Source organism: Mus pahari, chromosome 14, assembly GCF_900095145.1.
Source record: "Mus pahari chromosome 14, PAHARI_EIJ_v1.1, whole genome shotgun sequence".
NCBI lineage: Eukaryota > Metazoa > Chordata > Mammalia > Rodentia > Muridae > Mus > Mus pahari.
In genome coordinates, this window is record NC_034603.1 from 14341359 (window position 1) to 14362269 (window position 20911).

The 20911-nt window shown below is 42.4% G+C and overlaps 1 protein-coding gene across 4 annotated transcripts in view; it reads left to right on the forward strand.

Annotated features, from left to right (window-relative positions):
* Positions 1–19198, forward strand: part of Clint1 (clathrin interactor 1) — a 54783-nt gene extending 35585 nt beyond the window's left edge. The window contains exons 6-12 of one of the 4 annotated variants that reach the window (XM_021212903.2): positions 139–316; positions 3188–3434; positions 4404–4473; positions 11158–11232; positions 14657–14943; positions 16386–16590; positions 17511–19198. In XM_021212903.2, coding sequence (XP_021068562.1) covers positions 139–316; positions 3188–3434; positions 4404–4473; positions 11158–11232; positions 14657–14943; positions 16386–16590; positions 17511–17857 — 1409 coding nt within the window. In that variant the 3' untranslated portion in view covers positions 17858–19198. The remainder of the gene's footprint in view (positions 1–138; positions 317–3187; positions 3435–4403; positions 4474–11157; positions 11233–14656; positions 14944–16385; positions 16591–17510) is intronic. The other 3 variants (XM_021212904.1, XM_029545741.1, XM_029545742.1) reach the window with 3 other exon arrangements.
* Positions 19199–20911: the final 1713 nt, after the last annotated feature.

A 20911-nucleotide genomic window follows, 5' to 3' on the forward strand; every position in this document is an offset into this window, starting at 1 on the left:
GGCCTGCACCATGCTGTGCTTGTGTGGCACTTTGGAAGATGTGTTTTCCCTTAAAAATACCGTTCTTATAAGAAGGAAGGACACTGGAGCCTTCCAAATGGAATGTCCTCACTTTGTTTGTCTTCGTTGTTGACACAGATGAGCGGTATGATCCTGAGCCCAAGTCCAAATGGGATGAGGAATGGGATAAGAACAAGAGTGCGTTTCCGTTCAGTGACAAGCTGGGTGAGCTGAGCGACAAGATCGGGAGCACAATTGACGACACCATCAGCAAGTTCCGGAGGAAAGACCGAGAGGACTCTCCGGAAAGGTGCAGGTATGCCGCCTCTCCACCACTGGCCTGAGGGCCGTGGCCTTTACACAGCTGCTTGCTTTGTTTAAATTTTAGGGATTGCTGTTATCTGACGTTTAGCCTTTTTTAAAAAACGTATTTTGTTAGCGGAATCTAAATGACACAGAAAATTTGATCATAAAGTACAGAAGGCGCTACACACCTTTTCCCTTTCTCAGGGTTTCAAGGTAATTGTGTTACTTTGATAACATTTCTTAACTGAAAAACCAGTATTGATATGCGTTAGCTACAGTGTACAGTTTATGTTGGAGGTTACCATGTTGATGGCTCTGTGCAGTTTAGTGAACATGCAATATTCTCCACTAACAAGTGCCACCTCCTTGAAAATGCCTTGTGTAAAAAAAAAAAGTGGCACCATTTATGAAGTTGCCAGTCACCTAGTGTCATGATACTAGGTCAGCCCTAAGTGCTGTTAGTGTTGATTCTTCCAAGCTGCCTGAACCGTCTGTCTCGCTTGTCCTCTACAGTGTTCTTCAGACATCTCAGTCTTGGCCTCAAGTTGTTATCCCCTCTAAACTTTGTAATTGTCATCTTACATTGAACTTCAGATGGCTCCATGGTCTGAAGTCATGTCCAGGGTAATGAAGCCTAAGTTTGAGAGAAAGGGCTGAAATTTCACTACCTGAGACATTGTATTACCATCCTGTGCCCACATGACCAGAAGAACCCTGTGCAGTTGGCACCTAGAGGTAGTACAGGCCTATGTTTATAGCTTCATTTTCTGATGTAGGGCAATTATATTTACTTTACATCAAACAATAGAAGTAAAACCTGAGGCCCACTCAGGCTGCATGAACCTATGGAAAATGAGTTTGTTATTTGTTTGGGGTTTTTGTTGTTGATGGTGGTATTGCTGTATGTTTGGGTTTGTTTGTTTGTTTGTTTGTTTTTAACTAATTAACACCTTTTTCTTATCCATAAATGTATAGTAGAACAGATTAGGGTGTCATGGCAGTGAAGTTCAAATAAAACCATTACCAGATTTTAAAATAGGTTTTAAAATACCCACTTTTAGTGTATTTTCAGTGTCGCACCAGAGTCATTAAATCTCTAGAATGGCCTATTTTAATACTTGTAAGGACATGATCTTTGAAGGGTCAGTAATATCAGGAATACATAATAGGAATACATCTGCTTTCTATCAAAGGCCTGCGGCTGTAACACTGAACCCTGAGAAACAGTGTCTAAGTGCTGTCTTCCCTTAGTAATTTTATATACAAGTTTTGACCTGACTTAGAAAATACACCAGCTGTATATTTCCTTCTTATTTCTGAAGCGGGGGCCAAGGTAGGGTCCCGGTGATACAGCAGTGTGTGGTCCTGAGGATGGATGGGGAAGAGTTCCTGCACCTTTGGCCCCGAGACTTCAGATTAAAGATCTGAACTGTATTCCAAATCCCAGTTAGTGGTGTGTGCACGTTGCAGTTTAAGGCCCCTCGGTGAGGAAACAGTATGTTGTAGACAGAGTTGCATGGGACTGGGGCTCTATCTGCAGCCTTCTTGCCAGCCCAGGTCCTTCGCTTTCTGATCCTTTACTTATACAAGTCCCAAATTGACTTGTGTTTGAGATTGCTCTAGATTAGAGTCATAGTTCATCAGTAATGTCATAGCATTTTGCTTTAGGATGTTTATAATTTAAACTGTCTCTTCTACAATTAAGTAATATAGATAATGGAGCATACTTCAGGTTCTTGTCTCTTGCTCTCTCTTCCTGCCTTTCTGTCACTCCCCACTTTCTCTTTTCTCTCCCTCCTGCCTGCTCACACGCAGACAAAAGCTCAGTGACTTACCATTAGAGAATACTCTTCATCCCTAGCATATGGAAAGCCTGGATTCCTGCTTCCTAGTGGTTTGCTTTTGTGGGGGTTTTGATTGGTTGACCTGCAGTGTTAATATGAGTAAAATAATTGTTTCAGAAATATTTAAAATACACTTAAATTTCTACAATTGACAGTTATATAATGCTTATGACAGTAACAAAATGAAGCACAATTGTAAAAATTATTGCTTCATATTTGGGCTCGTTTTCAGGTGACAGTTGACACAGCACGCTGTTTTAAGCTAGCCATTGAAGTTTCACTGTTTTGTTTCTTCCCTCTGAGGCAGTCTCTGATAGTATAGGCTGGCTTCGAACCCATGATGGAGCCAAGGCTGACCATAAGCTGACCTTCCTCCCAAGTGTTAGGACTACAGGGGTGCATCCTGCACCTCATCTGTCACCCTTTGTTATGTTCCTCAGATTAGAGCATGAGAATCCATAACAGTTCTTAAAATGGAGCTGTAAAAGCTGGGTATAGCATCATAGCCTCTAACCAAGCATTTGGGAGGCAGAAGCAGGAAGATCAAGGAGTTTAAGGCCATCTCTGGCTATATAGTGAGATAGGGACCACCTAAGACTACATGGTACTCTGTCTTTTAAGAAACTCAGTAATGATGTTTGTGAGAGAAAGAGAATGGACTATTAGAGGTTTGCACCTTATATTTAGAGGCTGTGGATGTGTGTTGCCTGAGTTCTGAGAGCGTGCTGCTATTTTATCTGCTAGTTAAGTTTTAAGTCTGAAACACACACTGAGGTATTTTAGGCATTTTTTTTTGCATATTGCCCTCCCCTTAGGTGTATTTTAGACTTAACTGGGGAATTGCACACATCTCTCTTCCCTCCCTCACACATGCGCATCATTATTCAGCAGCCTAAATAATACTGTGTTGATCCTGTCAAACAACATGTAGAGTTTTGGAGTTAGCACATTTGAATTCCTTCACTCAAATCACTAAGGGCTCCTTCTTACAGTAATCCCAAGCCTTATTACGTTGTTTCATTTTTAATATCTTTTAGTGACAGTGATGAGGAAAAGAAAGCAAGAAGAGGCAGATCTCCCAAAGGTGAATTCAAAGATGAAGAGGAAACGGTGACTACGAAGCATATCCACATCACACAGGCCACAGAGACCACCACAACCCGGCACAAGCGTACAGCAAACCCTTCCAAAACCATTGATCTCGGAGCAGCAGCACATTACACGGGGGACAAAGCCAGCCCGGATCAGAATGCTTCAACCCACATGCCTCAGTCATCAGCGAAGGTGCGGACAACATAGGTCTACAACGGCGTGTTTGTCATATTCTCTAAACTGCTTTCCGAATTCCTGCCGTAGTAAACTAGAGCCTTTTCATCAGTCATATCAATTATAGATCATCTGGCTTACCCTGCTCAGTCATGAATAGCAGCAGCTCTCTTTAGATAAGAAACCTGTCGCAGTGCTGAGACTGTCTATGTACTTTGTAGAAAGTACTTAGTACTTTTTGTGTCTATATAGAAGTGACACTGCCATGCATATGGGGAGGTTGTGAATCCCAGGGTAGACCATCTGCCCCATCTCGTGCCACCAGCATGGCTGATCTCAGCTGCAGCCTCTAGGGGAAGCATGGTTGAAGAAAGGATAAAGAGCAGCTAGCTAGCACTGTAACATGGTTAGTGTGAGGTGCACTGTTTTCCAGATTGAAACGCAATACGATGAGGAGTGAGTTAGAGGAAAATTCAAATGTTGGAACCTGGTTTGGTCATACATGCCTATAATTCCAGCACTTGGGATCTAAGGCAGTGAGATTGGGTTCAAGACCACCCTGGGCATACCATGTTTTTCTAAGGGTTGGGAAATGGTGCACTGTTGTCACTGGCCCACATCAGACTGCTCGCAACCACCTATGATGTACATACTTTGGCTCCTGGAGATTTGATGCCTTCTTTTGAACCCCAGTGACCTGCACACGTGTGCACACATACACACATATATGTTTCCTTAATAAAATGTTTTAAGACTGACAAAAAAGAAAGCATATTTGGGGGGAAAAGGCATACCCGTTAGTATTTCATGGTGCTTATTATATAAAGAGTGATTTGATGTTTGTTCCTTCTCTATAAGGATTCAAGGCCAGTTACTTTTTTAGAAATCTAAATCTCACCTTGTTTAGATGATTACAGGGTTTCTGTCAAAATTGGGGGTTGACATTGGAGGTCTTTGTAACCTTGCTCACTGTTTCCACTGTTTCAGCCATCGGTGCCGAGCAGCAAGTCCTCGGGGGACCTTGTTGACCTGTTTGATGGCAGTAGCCAGTCAGCAGGTAAGCTCAACGGGGGCTTTGTCTTTCCAGCAACTATGGTTCTGGTTTTTTCTTTTTAGTGCCATATGAAAGATGGAGTTAAAAAAGAAAAAAGTTCTAGTGGGGTATGGTGGTGCACACCTTTAATCCTAGCACCTGGGAAGCAGAGGCAGGCGGATCTCTGAGAGGTCAAGGCCAGCTTGGTCTACACAGTGGGTACCAAAACAGCCAGGACTAAGTAGGGAGATAAATGATTTAACAGGTATGGTTATACAGTCCTATAATCATTGATGGTGGTTACAAATTTAAGGTTAGCTTGAACAAAGTGGCCTTGTCTCAAAATAAAATTTAGAAAGGGGTCTGGGGATATAGTTTCTTAGTAGAGCATTTGCCAAGCATTTGTGTGACTCTGGACTCTACAGTCCTACAGAAATACTTCCTGGATTTACTAATGTGAAATTAATGAGCATTCTCTGCTATTTGGAGAGAATTATTTGACTGCCTAACAGGAAGAAGGTGATAATTTGGTAGCCCCTTCCCCTAATTTCTTTGGTGCCTATAAGTGACTATGTGGGGTTACCGTTGCTTTCTTGGTCTTTCATTCATACACCCATTTCTTAAAGCTTTGAAAAGGATCTCACCCAGTTTTAAACCTTCTGACCTTTAGGTCTTGGGAGGAAAAACTGTTGGTTGTAGTCAACAAATCTCAGTGAATGACAAATGTGACCTCAGATCACTGTGACGTGGCTCAGCTTACAGGGCTTCTCCTCCTCTCCATACCGCTTCCCCCTTCAGAGTCTAATAGGTTTATGGCACTTTTCACAAAGAGTTCGGAGGCTTTGTTGTTTGCATGTTTAAACTGTTAAGATAAATTTTGCAGATGTGAATACATTAACATTCACCTTTTAAATTTTTCTTTATAAAAATATGTGTTACTCTGCATGCTTTTGTTACGTGCCCTAAACCTTCATTTTGGTGGTCAAAGCAGAGATATGTTCATTACTTCTTTTTCATCTGTCAGCGAGTGTGTGCTGACCCAGACACTGGAATTCTTAGGCTTTTGGAAAAGTCAAATAAAGGAAGTAATAGTCAAAGGGCAATAATTGACTGTAATTACCTAGTTATAAACATGCTGGGTGCTTTGCAGGGAAGGGGGCATTATAGGAATATGTGTATAACTGACTTCTCATCAAGCATATTGTAAGAGGGCTGTGGCCAGGGTGGAGTGCACGTGCCTGTGCCTGCAGTTCTTGGCAAGCAGAGTTGAGAGGGTCTCCAGGCAACTGTGCAACATACCCAGATCTGTCAGGAGAGTGGGGAGAACATCACATTGAAGCCTGTCTCATTGATGAGATTAAGGATTTCTTCTTGTGATCTCCAGTGTGTGCTAGATTTTGAGTTAATTCCTAATAACTTGTTTGCAAGTACATTGATACCATAGGATTGCACTTGTTGATTAGAGTCTTAATAAACTACTGTACTCCAATAAAAAGAGCTCAAGGTAAGAGCTTTTTAAGGGTAGTTTTTCTGAGGCTCTTTAAAGTTGATTATTCAAATGTAGATGAGCAGGATGCAGGTTGAACTAATGTCCAAAGTGCAGCTGTTTTTCAAGTTGTATAAATAATTCCTAAAAGCCAAACTGTTTTCAGACTTGCTTTTTTGCTTTAAGCACAAATCTGTGATATAAATTGCTTTTCACAGATAGATTAGTGATTGTAAAACCACCAGATCTTTTCTTTCTCTCATGCTGTCATGAACATACTGGCCTAGGAATAAACTTGCAAGGCTTCTGAGGTCCTTCTACAATGACCTGTGTCCTAGAGAGGCTTCCATACTCACCGTGGCAGAACGCTGCTGTGGGTGTCTAAACAGCCGCTGGATGCTGTTTCTGTGTATTTAAGATCTGAACTACAGTGGGAATGGTAGTTAGCATACCGCTGTCTAATGTGGTACGGAATAGCAGTTATCTTGGACTTCCTGGCATGAACTAGTGAAAAGCCCTGTTTAAGTCAAAGAATTAAGTACCTGGGAAGATCATCTGTACAGGCATGGCTTTCCTCTTCTGTGACCCAAGGTTTCTTTGAACAGAAAATTACTTGAGCAGAAAGAACCCTTTGAGTGTTTTTTCTTCTCTGGTATAAATGGTAGACTTGACTTATATACATAGAACAGTTAATATAGTAACTGAGGCAGAATTTAAATGAAATCTGGAAGGTTTCTTGCCCTTAAAATTTAGCTTAATATTATCTCAAAAGCAACTGAACATGGTTTGACATCAGAATTACTTTTTAATAACTTCATTTGAAATATATATATTTAACTGTGGATCTTAAATGAAGTTCTGCTACAGAAGGAAGTTAAATTTAAATACTAGCACTTGCACATGGACTATGTAAGGACCTGCCAGATGTCCTCTATGTATAATAAGACTCCCATCCAAGTAATAGGGCCACAGACCACCAGTGAGGTAAGCAGATGCTCATGGGGCCCCCCTCAGCAAATGAGCATCTTCATAGCCGTGTGACCCTTTCCTCCTTCCACACGTGTGTGTGCGTGTGTGCGTGTTTACATCTTCATTGCTAGCATTTTGCAGAATATCTGCTAAAATATTTGATTAAAATCTGTAGACTATCTGACCAAATTTAAAACTGCATATGTGAAACCCAGGCTGTGTATCATCTTGTTCTTGAGATTGTTTTGATAAATGCTCCATCGTAATCTCCTGTTTTACAGTCTCCTAAGATGATGTTTCAGTGCCTTCTACAGAACGTTTTCCTAAGTTGGGGCTAGAAAATAGGTATTAAAATTAGAAACTAAGGCAACTAAAAGTAGAATGCTAAAAACATGGCATTTCTCTTTTAGCGTGAGTCAGCCTGGAGGCTTTGCCCTTTGTGAATAAGGAATTTAGGTCTTAACTTACTGTGCCACGAGCTGTATGTCTCCTGAGTGAGAGTGGAGAGAAGCTTGTCACCAGCACAACTAGAAAAACTGGGTTAATAGGGCTTAGTACAAAACAGGGGTTCTCTGTGTAGCCCTGGCTGTCCTGGATCTCACTCTGTAGGCCAAACTGGCCTCAAACTCAGATCTGCTTGCCTCTGCCTCCCGAGTGCTCAGATTAAAGGCGTGCTCTGCCATCACGTGTCCCAGGCTTAAAATAATTTTTTAAGAACTGAAAATATATCAAGTCCAAATTATTCCTTATTATTTGATCCTGCCTGCTTTTTACGTGGATTGGAAGCACAGTGGGGCAGCCTCAGTAAATCATCCTGCGTTTGAGTGCAAGTTGTCTTTAAGCTGCGTTTACTGCAAGTTGGTAGTGGGTTTTTTTTCACTGATGATGATGATGATGATGACGACGACGACTTTTTAAATGTGGAAAACAGTTTGCCCCAAATTAAATATACAAAGGTAACTATTAAAATTTTTAGTGAATATTATTTGTAAAATGTTTTTAAGATGAGACTTTGCCACGTAGCCCAGACTGGCCGCACCTCTGCTTCTGCTACATTGGCCTCCCAGCTAGCTGCTCAGGTGACCCCTGCACACTGCCTCCCAGGTGGACTGTGTGTTCAGAGAGACGGACTTCAGCGTTTGTTGTGTGGCAGAGCTTGTGGCTTCTGCTTGAGGACAGCTTTTCTTCTGACCTTCCCTTCTGCTTGTCTCCAGAAGCACTTGCTGTGAGTTACACATTGTAAAGTCACTTAACCAAGTGACCCCCATTTCTTCTGCACTTCAGGTTTTTTATCTTAAAGTTTTCCTAAATTCTTTTGTGTTCCAAACGGAAGTAGTTCTGCCTCTCAGAGTCTTTGAGGAGAGAATCACATTTCGTTTTTTGAGTACTGTGTTTGAACATGTATTTTATAGGCCAGTTGTGACTTTGCCTGTTGATGTTTGGGCTCCTTCTCTTCCTCTAGTGGAGATATTTGTTCTTACTGATTATTTAAAAGTTAGTCACTTGCTTTATATATATTAGGACTCTTAAGTTTTTAATGCATTGGATTAAACTCTATATGCGGTTTTTTCATTTGTATTTCAAGCACTGTCTGACCATATTTTTCTTGTTCCCAGTATTGCTCTGGAAAATTCATAGTCCCCGCTGGTAAGGGAATAAATAACCTCCTTGCTGACCCGGAGAGGTGATGGATTTGGTTTGTTTGTAATGACAGCGCTCGTGTGATAGTCTTCTGTACTCCCGCAGAGGTGATGTGGGAGGAGCTGGAGCATAGGCACTTGGGTTGAGTTAGTGCGTCATCATGCCTGTCCCTCCTATTTAATGTCTGAAAGGCTTCTGACAGTTAAGGTAGTTTCGTGGTGCTTCAGAAAATGTCAAGTCCGTGCCAGAGAGCATGTGTGTGCCCGGCCTCACTGCTCCTTCCTGAGGTTATCTAGGAAGCAAGCCGCATGTGAGTGGGGTGGGAGCTGCTGTTGACTTTGATGTATATAGTCTTCATGGGGTCAGAGAAGGGGGTCACATATACCTGAAATACCATGTTAGGAAAAGCTTCTTAAAATCTGCTTCTTGCGGCTTTTGTCCCCAGCATGGATTCTTCTTTGTAACTTAAGGCTGGGTTAGTCAGGCTTGACGTACTTGAAGTACTTGGCTTAGCAAGAAATTTTCTCCATGTTGTTTCTTCACTGCTTGGATGAAGCAAATTAATATAATCTGGTTTTGTGTCCTTTACTGTTAATATAAATTAGCATTTTATTAGCAATCCACTTTATCAAAATGTTTAACATAAAGGAACAGAAAACAAACATGCTAAGCATCTACTCTGCAGCATTCATGTCCCTGTTTTTATGACCATGTTCCTGTCTTCGATAGACATGCTTAGCTCGCTGCTCTTTGTGCTCATAGCATTTTATCATGTTCAGTGTACCCGTAAGAAAGAAAACAAAACCCAAATCACTGCGATCCTGCCCTTTGGATGAATTGTAAATAGCAACATGAGCTGTTGTTGGTAGGAGTGCAGAGCCTGTGTTTGGCACTAGCTGGCTGCTGTGAGGATGTATCAGTAAGTGTGGTGATGGAGTGTGGGGACGGAAGAAGGTATTAGTTATGCCTGCTGATAGTCGACTGCATAAGTGTACATTAAAAAGAAGGAGCAACAAACATGTGTTGGAAACGGATTCTTCCTTTATTGAGCCGGCCATCTAAGAAGGAATGGGCGGGGTTACACTTTAATTAACCCAGCTGAGTGGAGCAGCTGCCATAGAATGTCTCACAGCGATAAAACAATCAGAAATGGCACCAGATGTTGGAGGCTGTCCCTTGTGGTGTTTGAGTGCTGCCCAGATGTTGCAGTCCCACCTGGCAAGTTTCTGAGCACTGCAGGCTCAGCAGCTGTGATGTAACCTGCAGGTTCCTATAACACTAAAGTGCTCTGATGGAACTGCTGGCTTCGCAGCTCTGGCTCGCTGGTGAAACTTTTAAGGACAAAAAACAAAACCAGCAACTTAAAAGTTTTAGGTCTGTGGTTTGTTAATCATTTATGTAGAAGAAAACAATACTAACACTTAAAGCACAGTAGTACACAGTGTTAGTAAAAGTAAATCTCTTACTATTCTGTTTATAAATACAAACTGTGCATAGGAGATTGACCTAGTGGCTGTGATTTTGCCATTTTAAAAATAGCAGTTCTGCAATAGTAACAAGGGCTGACACAGGGTGGCGGCTCACATTACACAAACCTGATGACCTGAGTTGGTCCTTGAGTCATGACCTGTGACTTCTGCATGTATGTCATAGCATGTGTAAAAAAGCCACACACACACTAATAATAAGTAAATAAATACCAAAAGCTGAATTTTTTCCTTTGTGTGTTACAGTGTTTAATGCTATGTAGAGTGAGCAAGTGGGAATCCATCTTCCCAGCCCTGCTCAGAGGTCTCTCCTGCTGTCTGTTCACAGTGATTTTAATGCAAACCAACTTTAAGGTTTTCCCCAAATTTTTGTCTTTAAAACATTGGCATATGGGGGCAGGAGCGATGACTCAGTGGTTAAGAACACATACTGCTCTTGCAGAGGACCCAAGTCCAGTTCTTAGCACCCACATCACAGTACCCTACAGCTCCAGTCCCAAGGAGACCTGATACCTTCTTCTGATCTCCTTGGGCACCTGCATACATGTGGCATGTACTCACACAGCACACACATACACATAAATAAAAGTAAACATGGTTTTAATTTTGAAATGTACAGACTCCCCACCCCCTGTGTATGCATGACTGTCTGGTTCTTTGTTTTATGTTAATGGTTTTTCTGGTATTAACTCTGACATGGAATTTTCTTTTTCTTTAAAAATCTAAAGTGCAATGTGAAGATCCGCAGGTTAAGAATGGCTATTCTAACTGTATAGAATTTCATTGGCACGTACAGATTTTGAGTCTGGTTAATTTCAATGTGTGATTTCATTCATATATAAATGTAATATATGTAATACATATGTATATACACATATAATAACATATGTAATATATAATGTAATATATAATGTGTATGTAAAATAAGGTTTTAAAAACTGGAAGAGGAAATGTCAAAAAGTCTGAGTATCCAAGAAAGATGGCAGAGAGACGCACAGGAGAGCAGACCAGCTCACGTGATGGGATAGACCTCTCGTGTTGCTTAAAAAGAATTCTTGTTAGAATTATTTGTAATTACCCCACAAGTTGAGCTGTTGTAAACGTCCTCCCCATCTTGTCTTCCAGGGGGATCAGCTGATTTATTCGGGGGATTTGCTGACTTCGGCTCAGCTGCTGCATCAGGCAGTTTCCCTTCCCAAGGTATGAGATGCTGTGTGAAGTTACCAGAAAAGTTGACACACAGCCGCTAATTGGCTTTTTTAATCCTTGTAGAATTTATCACTTCATAATTCCCAGTTTATCCACAAGATATTTATTGGGCCAGTGTCTTAGGTATGCCAGATGAATTAACTTAGTTGTGTACTAAACTATGCCATGAATTACCCATATTCATAATATTCTTGTTTAGTGTTGCAGGGGTGAGTGTAAGGACGCAGGATCTTACTTTAGAGCAAAAATGTAGTAATTCGTGATTACAGTAGTTGACCTGATTTTCCAGGAATGAAAATGGGTGGGCCGGGCGTGGTGGCACACGCTTTTAATCCCAGCACTCGGGAGGCAGAGGCAGGCGGATTTCTGAGTTCGAGGCCAGCCTGGTCTACAGAGTGAGTTCCAGGACAGCCAGGTCTACACAGAGAAACCCTGTCTCGAAAAACCAAAAAAAAAAAAGAAAAAGAAAATGGGCGACTGTCTCAAAACTAAGGATGAACACCACCTTGCATGCTTCCTCAGATAGATAGGTATATCTGTAGATGTATGGAAAGTACAGACCAAGGTCCTTGCGTCTTTTTCCTGAAGGTTATGAAAGAATGGTGATTTTTTTTTTTTTTTTCCCATACAATCTGGGTCATCTACAGTGTGAGACCAATATAAAAAGAGCTCTAAGAATCAAAAGCATGAAGCAGGGGCTGGGCAAAATATTATGTAATTGAGTTAGAGTTACTCTTTGGTTCACATAGACTCTATTGCTGTTCAGATAATCTGGATTGAATTTAATGCGGGAGTTAGAGGGAAATGCATAGCTTTGAGTATGGTTTGTATTATTTTGACAATCTCCTTCTATAAAAATCTGAGTATTTCCCCCAAGCTAGAGTTGTTAGGCTTCATTCGGGGACTGCAGCGCCATCGTAAGACTGGTACCTTACTGTGGGCACATCAAAGTGGAAGGTAAACATGCCCTAGTATTACAGGCTCCCTGGGTAATCCTTGGTGGGTTTATGTATATGAAGTTGTTTAGTATACAAACAACTTGAATGTGTCAGTACAGCCTTCCCATACATCTCTATCTGTGTGTGTGTGTGATTAATGCAGTCTCATCACCACCGCACAGGTGCCGGACCTACAGCCGTGATTAATCATTTCTGAACAGTGTCTGCGCATTAGAAAGCACGTCCTTGCATGGTCAGTCATCTTAGGACTGAGTTTTCAGATGAGGCAGCACGCTTTGCCCTGGTACCACCCATAACTCTGCTTAGTGAATCCAACAAATGGAAAATCAGGAGAAAGTTTATGTTCATTCAGAACTAATTTAGAATGGCTACTAGAGTGTCTTGTAAAGAGTAATGGCAGGCTCCAGTAAAACCCTGCGTAAAGAATAGTAGCCATTCTTACCTGAACCTGCGTACAGAGCTTGGGTTTCTCTCCCAAGGATGCCGCCTGCTGCTCCAGTAACAGAGGAGTGTGATCTGCAACATGACTGACTCCTCTGATCCTTAGCATCATGAGACAGTGTCACCACGGAGGTTACCTTTTAGGCTAGACATGCATTTCCAAACTGTAAAGACCATTGTGAGGACTGCATTTAACACTTCCACATGACCACCCTTAAATGGCCATTTCTTCACTCTCTACCTTCTCAACTGCCACAGACTCATATTCATGCATTTGTCCCTTCCTAAAGGAAAGATTGATTTCCTTGGAGTAATGTGTAGCCTAGACAAAGTAATGTTTAAATATGACTTGCTTATATAACCAGCGTAGTTAGTGTGCTGTACACAGCTTTTCCAGAGGCTGGACCCAACAGTCTGGGTGATGGACTCACTTGGACTATCCAAGTTATTAACCCAGTGTGATAATATCAAACCTCCGATGGTGACATGTGTGTCACTACTCCCGTCTTTACAATGTAGATTTAAGAGTTGGGCCTATGGCTGGAGAGATGGCTCAGTGGTTAAGAGCACCGATTGCGCTTCCAGAGGTCCTGAGTTCAATTCCCAGCATCCACATGGTTGCTCACAACCATCTGTAATGGTATCTGATGCCCTTTTCTGTTGTATCTGAAGACACCTACAATGTATTTATATACATAAAATAAATAGATCTTTAAAAAAAGAGTTGGGCCTAGAGAAACTAGCTGAATAGCTCAGGCTTGACTTCTTTTTGTTGTTGTTGTTGTTGTTTTTGTTTTTTTTGTTTTGTTTTTTTTGTTGTTGTTTTGGTTTTTCGAGATAGGTTTCTCTGTATAGCCCTGGCTGGCCTGGAACTCACTTTGTAGACCAGGCTGGACTTGAACTCAGAAATCCGCCTGCCTCTGCCTCCCAAGTGCTGGGATTAAAGGCATGTGCCACCATGCCTGGCTAGGCTTGACTTCTTAATAGTTTGTCTCTGGAATGTGAGAGCTCATGCTGGTTGCTAGCCTAAAATGTGAGCTTTCCATTACTATGAGAGGATAAAGAAGACTACCTTGGAAGAAACGTGTTTAGCTCAGTTTCAGAGGCTTGTGGGCCTGGGTTAGAAAGGCTACTGTCTTTAGAGTGGAAGCAGAGAGGCTGCCAGGGAGGGCCAAATATGCCCTTCAAAGGCACACCCTTCCTCCATCCTGGCCCCACCTCCTAATGGCTTACCGTGGATGAGCTCATCTAGACTGGCTCACTGACGCACTTAGCACAGCTATCATCCAGTCGCTTCTCTGTGCTGCAGATTGCAGACCAAGTCTTCAATACCTACCCCTTCAGCTTTCATTTCAAATCCAAACTAAACAAGAGTTCCCCTTGCTTTTTATTGAAATAGACTGAGCGGTCGGCATACTGGAGATTGTTCTTGGTAGTAGCCAATGGTAGTCAGTGAGAAAAAAAACAAGAGTGAGACCTCCTAACACAAATGTGGTAAATGTTCACACGTCATTTTATTAGCTTATTATTCTCTGTGGCTTATTTTGTTCTTATTAAATTATAGATCATGAATGTGAGGCTTTGCCAATTACGTAGGTATAAATTGTAGGCTGATTTCTTTTTGAACCTTCTAAATGATGAGCAAAGATGGGACTGTGGAGTCCCTCCCCACTCCCACAGGAAGTCACCCAGTTTAGAACCTCCTCCTTTCTCTGAGTCCCATGTGTTTGGCTGATACAGACTTCGTTGTGTGATGTCATGGTGCTTTTGTGTATCATGCACAGGTCTGCCAAGAGATGGGCTTTACTTTGAGAGTTCTAACTTTTCTTTGCCACCTTGGAACACTCTTACAATATTCATGAGGAAGGATGATGTCCAGATGGCGCTGGGGCCTCTAGATGCTAACCTGCATGGACTCCCATCAGCTTCAGTTAGTTACAGTTCATATAGCTTACATTTGCTCTGGGCACTTCAGAATGCCTCTCACCCTTGCCTTCTTTCTGTCTTGGTAACAGCAACAAGTGGGAATGGCGACTTTGGTGACTGGAGTGCCTTCAACCAAGCCCCATCAGGCCCTGTTGCTTCTGGTGGTGAGCTCTTTGGCAGTGCCCCACAGTCGGCTGTAGAGCTTATCAGTGCTTCACAGCCAACTTTAGGCCCACAACCCGCTGCCTCAAACTCGGCAGACCTGTTTGATCTTATGGGCTCATCCCAGGCAACCATGACGTCTTCCCAGAGTATGAATTTCTCTCTCATGAGCACTAACACCGTGGGACTTGGTTTGCCCATGTCCAGATCACAGGTAAGTTGTCTGTTTCCCTTGGGAATTGTTGCTTACACTAGTACTAGGAGGTCAAATAGCCTGATAAATTAGTGTAAGACAACACAGACTGACTCCTCCCCCACCCCATAGTCCATTGTGGGCCTAAACACTGTTAGGTGGCACAGGACTGCATGTGACATGTGTAATTAGTGTAAGACAACACAGACTGAGTCCTCCCCCACCCCATAGTCCATTGTGGGCCTAAACACTGTTAGGTGGCACAGGACTGCATGTGACATGTTGTAGGTTGCCCTTTTCACCCACTGGGTCTTTTGTATGTTCTAGAAGGCAGGGCAGTCTGACACAGAGAGACGGGCAAAAGTCTGGTGGGTTACCACCAATTAGTACTTAGTTGTGTTTAAACATTGATTTGGGGAGAATAGATATTTTATTTGACTCATGGAAAATAGTCAATAAACTCTGCCTTGTTTGGGTGGTTTTGTGTCGCTGTGCATTGATGCTCAAGTAGAAGATCCAGTGATGGATGATACCCCTGTTTCCTTTTAATAAAGGAAAACTCGTGAGGGGTTTAAATTCACACTTTAATTCACAACAATATCTTAGACTTGAACATAGTTGGAAAGTATCTGAGTTATACTTGGAGTTTGCTAGTTGTGGCTGAGTCACTGATGCGTTTCTATGCTAATCCTTTGTTTTAATGTATAGATCCTCGTCTCTGGGGGTTTGGGATGAAGGAAGGGAAGAGAGAAGCAGAGCGGTGACTGAGAGGCCAGCGGCCTTCTTTGAGCCACTGTGTCCTCCTCCAGCACTTCGCCTTGGTAGACTTCTCATTTCTTGTCAACTGTTCCTTTTTTTTCTGTCCCTTTAAAAGTCATTTTTAGCAGCCATCGTGCACCTCTGCTTCTTTCTCCTCGATTCCTTCTGTCAGTCCACATGTGTTTCTTGAGCCACTGTCAGTGCCCACTAGAGGCAGTGGAGATGCCCAGAACCAGGAAACGCCAGTCAGGCCCTGTGACGGCCATTTGCCACTTGATGGCTTGGGCTTTATGACATGAGCAGACAGGCCTGCATCCTCCTGTCGTCCGGCTTCAGTTGTGCTCACCCAGCTGGTGGGTCTCTGCTGCCTGTCCAGGCGCTGCCCTTTGCTTTCTACTCAGTAACTGTTTTCCTGAGGTGGGAGCTATGTTAACCTGAAGTTGCTTATTGTCCGGGCATTTGTCAGAGAGAGTGGCTTCTACAGGACTGAGCAGTGGATTATGGGGTCATACCCAAGGCTTCAGAAGGCCCTGTTTAAGACCAGGAGTGGGTCAGTGAGTGGGATGTAAAGTGAGTAAGAGAAGTACCTTGGCATTGAAGTCATTAGTGTAAGGCGTCGGTGGTTATCTGATGATCCGATGAAGTTGTCGTCTGATACCTGAGCAGCTGGTACTTCATTTCTAGAGCATCCTTTTCTCTTCCAGCCTCTGCAGAATGTTAGTGCAGTGCTGCAGAAGCCTAACCCTCTCTATAATCAGAATACAGATATGGTCCAGAAGTCGGCCAGCAAAACCCTGCCCTCTACTTGGTCTGACCCCAGTGTCAACATCAGCCTAGACAACTTACTACCTGGTATGCAGCCTTCCAAGCCCCAGCAGCCATCGCTTAATACAATGATTCAACAACAGAGTAAGTCACCTCACATGCCCCACCTGTGCTGCATAGATTTTGCCCTGACTACAGGACTTCTTCAAGTATTAAAATAATAATAGATGAATATACTGGGGATGGCTAGGGGTGTATGTGAAGGTATCCGTATTCACCTAAGATCTTTCTGCTTAGTGTTGACTTGGCGCCCTTCCCACTGACACACTGACTCTGTACTTTGCTTTTGGTTGTGATATGATGTATGAGTTCAAGGACAACTGAACTACATGGAAAGACTGTGTTAAACACCCGGACAGTGAGATGTAGCTCAAGGGCTAGCTCTTGCCTAGCATCCCTACAGCAGCGGACTTTCCACGGTGCTCAAAACAGAAAGTGGTTTTTCCCAGAATCACCATGCAGCGATGCTTGCAAACCATGTGAACTCCCCAGCACGGGCCCCGCCTCATGGCTGTCCTTTTATCTCGAGATGCTGAGGGATGGGTGGATGTCTGTGCTCTGGTCTTTCTTGCTCTTTGCATTTAACAATATAAATATAAGGGATTCTTTTCCTGTGTCAGAGAAAAATGATTTTTAGGTTATCCCCTCATACCAGTGTACAGCTTCCCTTGTTGGTCATTTAAATTATTTTCAGCTTTTTAAACTATAAATAGATTTAAATTTGTATATATTCTGTACATTTAAACTTTTTTAAGGCTTTTGGTAGACCCTGACTGACAATGGGTCAGCAATGGATTTTGTAGGAATGTTTTTTGGGTCATATTTCTCCTACTCTTGCTGTTTCTACATCTCTAGGTAACCAGGCCAACATCCACTGAATATTTGTTGAGTGTAATCAGGGCAGATTAATTGACTTATTGGATATAGACAAGTCAGAAAAACCTATGTTTTTCTGCTCTATAAATCTTTACTGAAGTCAGTTTTTTTCTCCTTTCTTCTTGTAGATATGCAACAGCCTCTGAATGTGATGACACAAAGCTTTGGAGCTGTGAACCTCAGTTCTCCGTCAAACATGCTTCCTGTCCGGCCACAAACTAACCCTCTCATGGGGGGACCCATGCCTATGAACATGCCCGGTGTAATGACGGGCACCATGGGAATGGCCCCCCTGGGGAACACCGCAGGGATGAGCCAGGGCATGGTGGGCATGAACATGAACATGGGGATGTCGGCCTCCGGGATGGGCTTGACGGGCACCATGGGAATGGGTATGCCCAGCATGGCTATGCCTTCTGGAACTGTGCAACCCAAGCAAGATGCCTTTGCAAACTTTGCCAACTTTAGCAAATAAAAGGTTGTAACGGAGCGAGTGGAAGAAGACTCTGTAGCTGCAATAGGTGATGTTGGGATGGAAGACGCTAAACAGTTCCCTTTTCTTTTATCAGTTAATTAAATAACCCACATAAAGAACCAAAAAGGCTGGTGTTTCAGAAGCGATGCAAGAGCACTTCAGATGAGGCAGTCAGGATCTGTTTCCCCAGTGAAGATACACTCCTAATGGGGTGAGGGTCACAAGAGACTCTCTGGGTCGGACAGCCCATGTCACAGCTTAGTCTGTGGGAGGACTGGCACAGACGGGGCTGAGTACGTGTGCTTCACTCTCTAACTTTATACTTCTTTCTCCCTGAGGAACTTGATTTTTCTGTCCCTCAATCGCCTTGTCATGATTGGGTCTGTTCCTTTACTACCACTCTCAAGTCCATATATGAAATCATTAAAGTTGGATGATCAGTTTTTTATAAAAATATATATTTTTGTCCAAAAAAAGGCATACATAAGTGATTATGGCTAAATCAGAGGTAACTGGATGTGTGGGCTTTTGCCAAGGCTCCAGCAGTGCTGCTAACTACCATCTGAGTTTCCATGGATTTGAACCCTCGTCCACAGCTGGCAGCAGCTGTGAGACTCCACCCGTGTCTCCTACAGTTGCCCTGTGCAGAACTGGGAACCCTTTCTCAGGACTGCTCAGCGGTTTCCTTTAACAGATGGAGGAGGAAGGCTCATGTGTGGTGTTTGTTTGTAGCGGTTGTTCATTGCCCTTTGCAGTGACTGACTTGGCGAAGCTGTTTCCTGTGCGTACCCTTGTAGCCATCATTCAAGTCAGAAACAGTCAAAAGAGAAAAATATTTATTTTTATCTTTTTTGGTGTCTTTTCAAAAAATTGAAAGGTAAAACTACATTAAAACCTTAAGTTAAATGTACATGTTAGGACTCGGCAATTTCACATTTAGATTTTATACTGTATTCATTTTGTTTGCGTTTTGAGTGTGTAATACCGCATTAGCAATATGGTTCCAATAGAAGTTCGATATATATTATTAAAGGAGACCTGTAGCAGTCAGACATTTTATTGATTTAATGACAAATAAAGGAAATTAATTAAAATGTTTTTTTTTCCTGCTGTGATTCTGCATTAAGCTCACATGAAAATCATGATGCTAGAGTTTGGAATGCAAAATTAAATGTTTCAACCTCAAGCTGGGAATATTTTTTAAAATAAATACTATAAGTATCAAATTATTACCTCCCCTACTTTATGTTGAAAATTTTTTTATTGAATTGATACAACTTTGTTTCCATTGTATTCATGATGTTCTGTTCTATATAACATTAAAACATTCATTAAAACCAACGTGGACCTGCCTCTTTTCTCATCCACTAGACACGAGGCCATTGGGGGAAAAATAATTATAATTTGGGCAAAGTAATTTTTATAAATAATTTAAAATTATTTAATGACTTCTCTATTCTCTCCTATCAGGCTCTACTGTCAGGAATTAAACATGAAGCAGCAGAGACACCCTGCTCTGCTCTGCGTCGCTAATGTCCCATCTACAACATTTCTAATTAGGCAGAAATCCATGTACTTCAGCTAAGTGGGAAGGAAAAGTGATTCATTTGCTGAATAAGAGATGAGAGAGGGTGTAATTAGCTGACTGCGGTTTTTAATCTTTCAACAATTCTGTGTGTTTAAATTTGTTTCAAAGAATGGGAGCTTTCAACTGTTGTTACTTCAGAGCAGTCCAGCCAACCTCTGCTGGCAGTGGGGGTAGGCTGTCTGCATTTACGATTGAACCCTGTAATCTTCACTTACTCTTAATTAAGAAATATGTCTTCACTTTCTCAACTATATATAGTTCTTAAAGGAAGTAAATATTTCATACCTGAGCCTGTTTTGCTGTTGTTGGATTGGATTTTTCTGATAGTGTTTACCTCAACACATTTTCCAGCCCTGGCTTTCCTTTGCCATGTTTCTGTGGACGTCAAGGACCCCCTTCCCCTTTCTCCTTGGACTAAATACTAGTTTGCCATATCCAAAGTGGTTTTTGCCAAGTGCTTCCTCAGTGAGGGCCTGTCCAGTTTATTTGGCCTTTTGAGATGTCTCCCTGCATAGCAATGCCCACCTCAAACTTCTTAGCCTCCCCATGCTGGGATTACAGGTATATGGCACCACCCCACCAAGGGCTTGTGTACTCTAAAGATTTAACTGCTTGGATCTCTGTATTGTATAAATTATGTAATGGGAAAGTTACCTAGCAGTGGATTCTCAGATACTGTAGTTCTATTTTTGTCTTTTTTTTAGATTAGTTTTCCCTTCTCTAATAGCTTTAAGAACTAATAATAATAATAATTAAAATAAAAATAGCCACATGAGTAGGCTCAGTGAGTTGGGGCATTTGCACAATGACCAGAGTTCAGGACCCACACAGTGGGTGGAAAGAACGAAATCCCACAAGCTGTCCTCACCTTCACAGACACACCTACACCCATCCACAAATACATGCAAAATAAGTTATGTGTGTGTACATGCATATGAATAAGACCAGTGAGATGCCTCAAGCAGTCAAGCGCTTGCCACTCCAGCCTGATGTGAGTCCCATCCCCAGAACTCATTAAAGGTAGACGGTGAGGACTGCTCAGAGTTTTCCTCTGGTCATTTGTGTGGTAGCGTGCACACACATACAGTCGTGGAGTAAAGACATTATTTGGTGCTCTCTGCTGCGCTTCATTCAGCTTCCCTTTGTTTAAACCTCTAAGTCAGTGTTGGAGAGATGATGGCTCTGCAGCTCACAGCTACCTGCCACTCCTGTCCTCCACAGGTACCTACACATGTGCACATACACCCACTAACAGTACAACACGTCATCACCTTGATGAGACTAGCTTGGAGGTAATCACAAGAACTGAGCCCTTCAGTTAACTTAGAGTTGGATGTTCAGGTCGGCATTTTGCTTCTTCCTCCAGTACTCCTGGAGAGGTAGAGTGTGTTGGCGGCTTTCCCTGCGTTCTGGACTTTCCACTCTCTATGGTGGTCAGTCATTATGATACAGTTGTATAGCTAAGA